This window comes from Aedes aegypti, chromosome 3 (assembly GCF_002204515.2).
Source record: "Aedes aegypti strain LVP_AGWG chromosome 3, AaegL5.0 Primary Assembly, whole genome shotgun sequence".
Lineage (NCBI taxonomy): Eukaryota > Metazoa > Arthropoda > Insecta > Diptera > Culicidae > Aedes > Aedes aegypti.
In genome coordinates this window covers 113,687,672-113,699,431 of record NC_035109.1, presented here as the reverse complement: position 1 = coordinate 113,699,431, position 11,760 = coordinate 113,687,672, and the positions used below count along the sequence as shown (strand labels likewise).

The 11,760-nt window shown below is 38.5% G+C and overlaps 1 protein-coding gene across 1 annotated transcript; it reads left to right on the top strand.

Annotated features, from left to right (window-relative positions):
* Positions 1 to 3,585: 3,585 nt before the first annotated feature.
* Positions 3,586 to 10,195, top strand: LOC5574823 (WD repeat-containing protein on Y chromosome). The gene is made up of 5 exons (XM_001655333.2): positions 3,586 to 4,026; positions 4,089 to 4,200; positions 4,259 to 6,149; positions 6,211 to 6,411; positions 9,632 to 10,195. The coding sequence occupies exons 1-5, from the start codon at positions 3,640 to 3,642 to the stop codon at positions 10,152 to 10,154; spliced, it is 3,114 nt and encodes a 1,037-aa protein (XP_001655383.2). The 5' UTR covers positions 3,586 to 3,639; the 3' UTR covers positions 10,155 to 10,195.
* Positions 10,196 to 11,760: the final 1,565 nt, after the last annotated feature.

Genomic DNA, 11,760 nt, shown 5'->3' with positions numbered 1-11,760 from the left:
ATTTGGGAAAAAATGGTACTTAAAACACAAAAGCAAAAGTTTTTCAGTTTCCAATGTTAACATAACTGTTAATTTTGGGCCCAGATAGCCGTAGCGGTAAACACGCAGCTGTTCAGCATGACCATGCTGAGGGTCGTGGGTTCGAATCTCGCTGGTCGAGGAACTTTTCGTGGTGGAAATTTTCTCGATTCCCAATGCATAGAGTATCTTTGTACCTGCCACACGATATACACATGCACAAAGGGTCAATCGGCAAAGAAAGCTCCCAGTTAATAACTGTGGAAGTGCTCATAAGAACACTAATCTGAGAAGCAGGCTTTGTTCCAGTTGGGACGTAATGCCAGAAAGAAGAAGAAGATAACTGTTTTTTCATCAACAAGCTAACTTTGATTTAGATTATAGATTATATTATATCTTCTTCTTCTTCTTTCTGGCGTTACGTCCCCACTGGGACAGAGCCTGCTTCTCAGCTTAGTGTTCTTATGAGCACTTCCACAGTTATTCACTGAGAGCTTACTATGCCAATGACCATTTTTGCATGTGTATATCGTGTGGCAGGTACGAAGATACTCTATGCCCTGGGAAGTCGAGAAAATTTCCAACCCGAAAAGATCCTCGACCGGTGGGATTCGAACCCACGACCCTCAGCTTGGTCATGCTGAATAGCTGCGCGTTTACCGCTACGGCTATCTGGGCCATATATATAGATATATGGATTATGGTGTGTGCCAGATGTGTCAGAATGCTGACGTAAAAAGCTGGATATTGAGAAGAAGTGAAAGTAATATGATTTGCTTAATCATTTCATAAAATTGATTTTCCACACATTGCGATAGGCGAATATTTTTCTTTTCAGGTACATAGTCCCCATAAAGTGTTCACATATACTAAAAATTTCAAATTTAGTTATGTGGATAATCTAGATGACAAAATCGAGCTTCTTGCCAATTGATAGAGATTATTGAGCAACCTTTTTGGCGACATTGAATGCTAGCAACATTTTTTTAAACAACAATGAAATAAGGCGGCATCCACAAATTACGTAACGCTCTAGGGGAGGGGGGAAGTAGGCTCAAGCGTTACGGCTCATACAAAAATTATATTATTTTTTTACAAAAAGCGTTACGGAGGGGGGGGGAGTTGTTTGAAAATTTTCAATTTCAGCGTTACGTAATAAATGGACGCTGCCTAATTTGAAAGGACTGCTTTTAAAGCACGATATTTATTCTTTCGTTAAACTTTTTGTTTTACATACAGTTCTAATTTTGTTTTTAAAACTGAAGTTCATCAAACATTCAAAGAGTATTACAAAGAAGCTTTATATTTTTTTCTAAAAGTTAAATAGAATGAAAATGGTTGAACGGTTGAACGTATATTTTATACTATCCTGAATTGAATATGTTTGGGAATTATATTGAAAGTGTATGTCTAACATCAACACCTGTTTGTTTTTGTTTAGCAGTGCTTCTGATTTCAATTGAATGTGAATTGATCTCATTATAAATAGCGACTACTTGCTCAAAAAAAAAACGTCTGTTATACGAATATGATAAATGAGAAATTATTGATTAAAACAAATAAAAGCCAACAATTCTAAGTTAAATACCGAATAATTATTCCTAAATTATATATCTTTCAAAATATGCTTTCTGTAGAATTGTGTGCCATTTTCACTGTCACTGTCACTAGAACAACAAAAAGGACACTAATATTAATATTGTTTACTTAGCACAATAATGTCAATTTAAAAGTATTAGGCAATAACCAAGCGTAAATCAAATTAATAAATCGAAATAATAAAAAAAAATTAACTAAAGAGAGGTTTTGTAAAAAAATGTCAGAATTTATAGGTCGAATTTGGCAAGAATTTGAAAACTCACTGAAAAGCTGACATATATGTTTTTCTTTTATTTTTCCATTGATGCCTTATTATAATGTTGATAACAATGATGTGCCAGATTTTTTGTACCTTTTTTTCCTCTTGGAGAAATAACTCAATTTATGCGGCCAGATTTTAGGAAGTTGAGCAGAGTTTATGGCAGAAAGAGCTGGAGAAATGGGAATTCACTGCAGTTTGAAGTAAAATGTTGTTTTAGTGTTAAATGTAAAAGTATTGATAAAATATTACAAATCATTACTTTTATCAACAGTAGTCTACAATTCAATTTTACAAAAATTAAATATTTCACATATATCTGCCAATCATTTTCTATAAGGGCTTATTCACAAATTTCATTACGCTGAAGGGGGTGGGTGGGTGTCCTCACGATGTTACGGCTCATATAAAATTTTGAGAATATTCATACAAAAAGCGTTACGAAGGGGTGGGTGGGTGTAAAAAATGGCCATTTTCAGCGTTATGCCCATAACTGCATATTTGTCACATTCGACATTTTTGACCTTAAGGTGAAACTCCGTTGAATCCGTGAATTTCTGTTTGAAAGTAGTGGTACACAAAAAATATTCACTTATTTGTTGGTAATCGTGAAATTACAATTAATAACACGGCGTTGCCAGTCATCCCTGCATCAGTTTCAGTCTTTTTCACTTCGACTTAATAATTTGGCTTGATGCTGTAAGTTACCATCAACATTTCTGACAGCACTGCAAGCGGGCAGCTGACTTGAAATTAGAAAAATAAAAAAGTGAAAAGTTGTGATCGGGTGATTGTTTTAAGCACGGTTCTGTAAAGTTTTAAGTTGTATCTATCAGAAATAAACTGGAGAGTGTCTTTCAATGAACAATTAATGAAAGTAAACTGAGTACGGTGTGCTACGTGTAGTGGAAATTATATAATTGGTCGAAAAGTATCCTTCGCTCGCGGGTGAGAAAGTATAAACAAACGAAAGATTGTTCTTCGTTCATGTTGAAAATTAGCACGGTTTGTGGAATTTGGATAAGTGGCAGTTGCTGAAACTACAATAATGGAAACATAACGGTGTTCTGATATCCAGTTAGCAATTTGGGAGTGATTAATTATAGGTAAGTGAAATATTTTGAGAAAAAATGTGAACCGCCGGCAAATGTGTTTGTATGTGTGAGGAAGCCATTTTCTCTGCCATGACAGGGATTCCTTCCTATATGTCCTTAAGAGTTAATGCCGGGGAGAGTCATCAAATGACAAATACTTTCGATCAACTTACTGTGAGATAGTTCTAGAAAATTCGAAAAAAAAAATACCAAGTTGATTTGTCACATTGGCAGTTGTAACAGCATAACAGTCACTTTGAGATTATACATGAGCCTCATAATGCAGTAACAACGAAATATCTATCAGAATTATTTTCTGACCATTTACCTAATAGTGTTCTAATAATCACATTCACAGTTATTAAGTTAGAGGGTTCTTTGCTGAATAGCCATTTTTGCAAGTGGTGTGGGAAGACGAGAAAATTTCCTGCCCGAATAGATCCACAATTGGTAGGATTCGAACCCACGACTTTTAGCATGATCTTACGGAATAGCTGCGCATTTATTTACCGCAACAGTTCTCTGGGTGAGTCAGAACTGCATATTATAGCTGTTTCAGGCTGTAGGTACCTGGTCTCTGTAGCAATCTTAGCAAACATTGGTGAATATGTAGGATGTGAACATCCATTCCACTGACATTTTACGTCACATTTTTCGAAAAAAAAAACAATGGATTCCCTAGAAGAAGCTGATACCTCACATCCTCAGCTACTGCATCGCTACCTCTCGCAAAATGACGTTGAACATCTTTATCGCATTTTCAACAAGCGGAAGCAGCTACTTCCGGAAGAACTACGCACTGAGTTGACCGACCTTACCGGGGTGGAATTCCAAGATGAAGAGTTTCAAACCCTGTTTATGAAAATAAACGCAAACAAGGATGAGTACTGCCAATGGGATGAACTTGTGAGCTACCTGATTCTGGGATTTCAAAACGATGACCCTCTGGCGGTTCAGGAATCTCTGGATCTGCCCATTTCCCAGGACATGGGCATGAAACTCGGACGACAAACATATCCGGTTACTAAGATCCAATATGCACCGTTGGTCTCTTATGTAAGATGTTTTCATTCATATCAAGTGTTTTGGCCACTTTGAAATCTGTAAATATCCTGCAGGATGGGACTGTTAACTGGTCACAAGGTTTTTGGGTGACATCTACCCGTGAAGCTGTTATCAACTTTTGGAAACGAGACTGGAAACATCTCAAAACTGGAAAGGCTTTCAGCGGTACTATTTCTAATCTTTATTAATTTGCCGGAAAATCATGGCTTTATCTCATTTTTAGTGGATCTCAAACGTATCAAGACGATGGTTCTGGATACGGCAATCCTCCCAGATCAGAACTACTTCTGCGTTGCATGTCTGGAGTGTGAACTTCGCTTCTATGATATTATAGCATCCGGCTTCACGCTTAAAACGATTATCAATCGAATTCCCAATGCCATTAATTCCCTGTACTACCATTTCTCACCTGATACTCGTAGCAAAATGATTTTGGGTGATTATGTGGGCCACGTGAGAATGATTGAATTCTTCCCGGAAAACAAAGAACCATTCAAGTTCGATGCGGCCACTGCCATAACCAGAATGGCTTTCTGTGATTTGGTCGGAGGGCTTTGTCCTCAGATGACATGCGTAGACTATGGGCGTCTGCTTCCAGATATCGTACGCCAAGTGGAGTTTATTGAATCGAGAAACAGCTTTGTGGCATGCTCGGAAAATGATCCATTGGTGCCGCATCATCTGCGGAACAAGTTACAAGTTTCATTGGTGATACAACACACAAGGAAGCTTGATAGGAGAACGAAATTCAAAGTATTCAAAGGGGTTACGTGTTTCGCATTCGATTCGATTAAGGATTTCCTCGTGACGGGAGGTCCCGATGGTCAGCTAAGATTGTGGGATAGTCGACGACCAGACAAACCAACAGAGATTTTGGCTGGACATAACTCCGCAGTTGTTTTCATGTTTCTTCAAGACGAATCACTAAAACTGTACAGCATGGATCAGAAAAAAATTGTGAAGATATGGGATGTTCCGAACAGAACGTTGATTCAAACTTATAGTCAGTTTTCCTCAAGTTTGTTCAAGACGGTTCCAGCCTGTGCATATTACAGCGAATTGAATCGTGAGTTGGTGGTTGGAGCCAATAAAGTTCTATCTGTTAGCTGTTGTCCGAAGATTGCGTTAGAGGTAACCGACGGTGAAAGCCATACTCAACCAATCTCCGTTCTTCTGCACAATCCATTATTCAAAGTAATCGTGAGTTGTGGTTTGGATAGCTTCATAATCGTATGGGACTACACCGGGAATCGAAAGCTGACAATCATCCAAGACGCTCACACCGAAGTGATTCATGGTATATTGGAGAAGGTTCAAATCACAGCTGCCTGTTTCGATCCAAAACTTCAGTTGATGGTGACTGGAGCTCGTAATGGAGAACTGAAAATATGGAACTTTAACAGTGGATCGCTAATGAGCTGTATGAGTATTGGGTCAGAATGTGAAGTAACTGCTGTTTTTTGGGAGCGAACCGGGATTCTGGCTATGGGTTGGAATCACGTGATAGTAGAATTTCCTGTTGGATCTACTGGAATAGATTTTCCATCCGGAGTCGAATGGCAGAAACTACACTCGGACGATATTCTATGCGCGTCAATCAATCGTACGGAGCCCAAGGCGTTAGCTTCCTGTAGCTATTCGGGAGAAATCATTCTCTGGATGCTCGAAACAGGTCAGGCGTACAAAAGATTCGATGCTGCGAAACCACGTCAGAAAATCCCGGTGAACTTTAAAAAGAAGAGAATTCCTCAGCCTACACGAAGACAAACACGATTGTCAATTTTCCAGCCCCAAGAGCACTGGCGTCAACGACGGCTAACGAGAATTGTGATGCCGGCTACTGCTGAACTTTTGCGTCAATTGACCATACATAATCTGCTGTTTCTAGAAGCGCGTCCCTTTCATCCGGATTATGGAACGCTGTTGGCATCGTTGGACACCGGAAGGATACTAGTTTTTTCTCATCATCCTGATGGAGGATATATGGGGGCATTCAGTGCTGTACACATGGCAGGCGATCGGGTAATTATGATGACGACCGATTCTGACAATAGGTTCCTGTTCACCGGAACCTATCTAGGCTACATCAAGATTTGGCTACTTGAAAATTATTTGTAAGTGTCTTGTTGCAATTTCAAATTTAAGCTTCAATTCAATTTGATTTTTTTTTTCCAGTATCCCAAGCGGGAAACAACCTAAAGTGAATCGCGCAGCTTTGAGATTGCAATTCCCGTTCCTGATGGATGATGTTGTTCCAGGCCGTGCCAAACGTTCGGTCGCTAATCAACCGATGCCAATGCTGCTGAGTTCGTATCAAGCTCACCGAACTTGTGTGACCGATTTGGTTTATATGCATGCGTCGCAGTTGTTGGTTTCGTAAGTTTGCTTCTCTTTTCTTGGTTCGAGGTGGATAGTGGTTATCACGCCCAATGGTATGGGAGCTCTAGTGTATATAGATGTAGTTGTGAACTAACACAAGACGTGTCAAGTAGAAGTACAAAAACGAAACCAATTGCCATTTATCATTGGTCGATTTGGCAAAGGCCTATTTTCACACCGTTGAGTTGAATTGCAACAGGGCACTTTGTTCCAAATCATTAGCAGAACACTGACTGACGGCGGCATCCATTAAAACAAATGTTCCTTTCAAGTTCGTTCAGTGCTCCTTCCATTAAAAAAGTCTCGTTCCTCCACAAGGTTGGTCGGACTACGATTCCAAAATAAGGTATAAAAACGTAATATATATCACATATTTACATACCGTAATCCGGGGTAACATTGATCAGCGGGGTAACATTGATCGGGAAGACTCATCTTGTTAAACGTTCAAATAAAGATTTATTGATGAAACATTTTCGAACCATGAATGGTGCCTCTCTTTCGTATATTCATAAGCTAATGATAATTAGGGTTTTTGCCAAAATTGCGTTTAGTTCATGCGCAAATTTGTCATCTTTTCGAAAGAATGATTTCTATCATTTTCACTGACACTACCGAAAATTCATGTCTCACATGAGTTCTGCAGACGATGTGATCAAGGAAAATGCGGGTGTTACTAAAAATGGCATCGCCGAAAACGATTCCGTTGTCAAATCTTTCATAAGTTCATCAATTAGGCAACATTAACTAATAACTATTACGAATGTAGAATTTCATTAGGAAATTGCCTACTTTTAGGCGTATTCCGCGGTTCAAGGTGTTTTTAATTTTGAAATAACTCAAAAAGTAAATGACTTGTAAGAGTTTGGTCTTCATATTCGGCTTCAGGGGCCCTGATTTTAGTAAGTAACGACATTTCCAATATTAGCGAACGTTGTTTTCTTGGGTGATCAATGTTACCCCATATCAGTTGAATCAAAAAATCACTTAAAACATTTATTTAAACATGTTTAAATCTTTCGAAAAAACAAAATAATGTACATAGTTAGGAGCGGTGGGTGCCAGTACTTGTTTTAAAAATATGAAACTTGTAACATTTGTATTGTGAAATGAAAAATTTAAGAAAAACTAAAAAAAATGATCAATGTTACCCCGGATTACGGTACCTTGAAATCAATTTTGAATTTCAGCTGCTGCTAGAAAATCTAGCATCTTTAAAACTGAACTCAACAGTGAATGAATGCGAAATGAAGATGACAATAGTAATTTACGGAACAAGTTGCAGAATGCTGTAGCACGAGTTGTAAATTTACGTAATTACGACGAGTGCTGTAAAAATCGAGTTTTTGCAACGAGTTCGTACAACATTTTTTGCAATTTCGTAAAAGACCACTTGAGGGTATCAGAAATTAAATCGAAATGCATTCACCATTATTTTACAATTTCTGAAAAATTGTTGTGTAATGATTCATTACGCAACTCAAAACAGTTGCGTAATGAGAAAGCGTTGCGTAATGAATCATTACAGCACTGATTTCAGTTGCGTAATGATTATTCCCGCACTGAATTTTTCAGTGCAGAAAAGTAGGCCGTTTCATGACAGATTGGCGTGATTAAAAACAGCATATTACGATGTTCAATTGTAAAAAAATGAATTTATGGACCTACGTGAGAGCGACTGATAGCCTCAGTGACAAACACCGGATCTTCATTAGGTAATCAAACATACTCTAGTAACTATTACCTTAGTCAGGTGAATAGAAGGCAAAATGAATTTGGAATGCTATACGTGATTTTACACGTACCGTAAAACGGGGTATCTTTGATAATGCGGGTAACTTTGATAGTGCGTTACCCACCACATACTAAACGAAATATTATAATTTTTGTTAATCGGTTAGGCAAAACGAATGCAAAACCAAATAATATTAGTATGACACTTCATGTAAGAGCTATTTTCATTTGAATCGAGAACATGTGAGGCTTTATATACGAATATTAAAAATTGATACGATTTTAGCATTTTTGAAACGCTTACAAAAAATCTGTTCTACGATCACTATTTGATATAGTTTTGAATAGTTGGTTACTTATCTTTAATAGCCTAGTTATCATATAACTTGAAATATAATCTCAAATCTTTTAACGAAGAGCATTTTCACAAACTGGGATCATTTTTGTATTCTAAGTCAGAAATTTCCATATAACGTTAAACGCCTAGAGGTATGCAATGCCCTATAAATGTTCCGTAATTCATTCAATTTTGTTCAATTATCAAAGTTACCCCAAAACAGAAAACCGACTTTCGATTATATGAAAAATTATATATCCATTCAAATTAAATCTTTTAGAAATTTATCAACTACAATCGATAGCTAGGATGCCAGTACTTGTTTTAAAAATATAAATTATAATTCTTTGAAACAACAAGCACAATTATACAAGCTTTCTTCGAAAAAACTATCAAAGTTACCCCGTTTTACGGTACGAATGACATTTGGATTATTTTGAGTGTAGAGCTCGTCACGAAAATCATTCTTTTTCTTTCACTATAGCATGAAATTAGTTAAAAGTGCAGAACCCCATGGACCAATGCACAAGTTCACTCGTTGACGTATGAGCGGTGCCGTAAGGACCGATGCGCGAGTTCACTATTTGACGTTTGAGCGGTGCCGTGTTATTTACGTGACCATGACAACGAGTGAATTCGGCACCGCTTAAACGTCAAATTGGTGAACTCGTGCATCGATCCATTGTTAACGTGACCATGGAAACAAATGAATTTCATACCGCTAAAGCGTCAAAATGGACCGATGCACGAGTTCACTATTTGACGTTTTAGCGGTGCCGTGTTATTTACGTGACCATGGCAACAAGTGAATTCGGCACCGCTCAAACGTCAAATTAGTGAACTCGTGCATTGGTCCACAGTGAACCCGTAGAATGAACATGGTATGGTAGCACGATTTTGATGAGAGGAATTGAAAAGTATCAGTCCACCAAACTGTCTATATATCAAACTGATTTTGGGCAAATATCAAACATACATCTAAGAAACAAGTAAAAATAATGTAAACGCCTGATTAAAAATATTCTTGAAAAAATGGCATAAAAGGTAGACGATGGTACTGTGCAAGAACTTATGAATAGAGTTCAGAAAAAAGTTAGAAAAGTCAACGGAAAATCTGAAACACATTTTTTCTGATATTCTTTCCAGCGCCAGCAGCGATCGTACGATTCGCATATGGACCATTAGTGGTCGCTACGTTGGATTACTTGGAAGCCCGGTTAAATGGCCTACACTCGATCCGGATCATCCTATAGCACGCAACTACAACTTCCGTATTCCGCCGGATCTCCATCGAGAAGTGAGTTTCACGACTGCCCAGGTGCTCCGAGGTGGCGAGCGATTCATCAAGTTCAAGAGTCGAATCCTACAAGAAGCCAGCGAACGCAGACGTACCGAAGCGATAGAAACCTACGGAAAACCGTTAGAACCTCCTTATCTTAATACGGCTACATTTCCATACGGACCACACACCTCGTACCATCCGGATCCAAAGCTGGATTTATCCTTCAGACAAACTCCCATTTTCGAGCATCTCAGCATTCCAAATATGCTCAAGATGAAACCCGTCGACAGTGAGAGAGCATTGCAGGATGCAAAACAGTTGGATTTCTCCAACGATGGAGACCGGATTGATTCATACCACGAGAAAAAAGACAGCATATTCAAATAGAAATGGGGGAACTGAAATACAATTTTGAATTCCGAGCTTAACTAACAGTCATCTTATCAGATTCAACTGCGTGTAGCTAATACAGTGACGTAACTTCCTATTTCACACTCTGCCACTTTGGCGTTTTCCCAATTTCCGACTGTGATCGTAGAACCGACAAGTCTGAGTCCCCCCTACATTGATTAGATTTGGCTTTTTTTCTGCAACCAACAACCACCGATACGCCTCCACCCAAATCCAACGTCGAGAGGTTATTACGAAACGTCAGCTTATTTCATAGATAGTACAACCAAGCTAAGACGATATAAGTATGTATGTATATGCAAAAGAAAAAAATCGGTCCTCCTGCGCCCGGAAGAGGAAATAGAAATGAAAATTAATAGAAATGTGGTTGGTGAATATTAATGAAAATCTTCGGATCAACATCGCGATAGCATGATGCTTTTGGTTATCAATGCTGGTGTTCATATTACTTTGACGCCGTGTTATATATTTAATAGGCAATATATCGGTGTGTTACAGGAATAGATTCGGGACACTGTTCCAATTATTTTGAGCAGTAATCAAAATAGCACATTGGAGACAGTGGGGACCTGGGAGGGAGGCACAGATACTACACACGAAATATAAAAAAACGTTTGTTCGAACTGCAAGATAACTCCAGCTTGCCAACAACAATCAAGGCAGGCTTGGGGAAAATCGCTAGTTTTCTTTTGTTGTGTACTTCCGATCTTTCCTGACAAACATAGAAAAAGGGCCACAGTTTTCTATGCACTAAATATTCATTTTCATTGGAAAAAGTAACACGATGCGTTTTTCAATGCTTAATATTCAATCGGATTGAAAGGTGCTCACGTGACATTACTTGCATTATGTGCATGAATTGATTTTCATAGGTTTTTTTTCACTTTTGATGAAATGCGAAAAGTTTTTTTTTGTGGTGCTCTAATGCTTATGCACCAGTGCTCGAATTCACTATTTGATGTTTGAGCGGTACCGTGTTATTTATGTGACCATGGCAACAAGTGAACTCGGCTCCGCTCAAACGTCCAAATAGTGAACTCGTGCATAGGTCCATGGACCTATGCACGGGTTCACTTTTTGACATTTGAGCGGTGCCGTGTTATTTATGTGGCCATGGAAACCAGTGAATTCGGCACCGCTCAAACGTCAAATTAGTGAACTCGTCCATTTGATGGACAAATGCACGCGTTCACCCGTTGACGATTGAGCGGTGCCGTGTTATTTACGTGACCATGGAAACAAGTGAATTCGGCTACGCTCAAACCAAGGTATTTATATGAAGGTATAACAATCTAAGCAGTCAGTGGATGCAGATGGGAAGTGGAAGTGGAGGGAAAAAAATATCAGCTGGCCAGTTAGCGAGCTGGCGAGTTTGTTGATGCAATTTTTTCTTTCCCACGGTTGCTATTGTTTCCTTAGTGACATGATTGTTTATTATTGCGATTTTTTTTTTAATTTCTTTTCTTCGAGTGATAGCTCAACTAAATGCATATTGGAAATCACACCCTTAATGGAATTTTATTTTCGGTAGTGAAAACAGGAGATTGTGTCATGTGACCGAGTACCATCGTGCTTTTTTCAT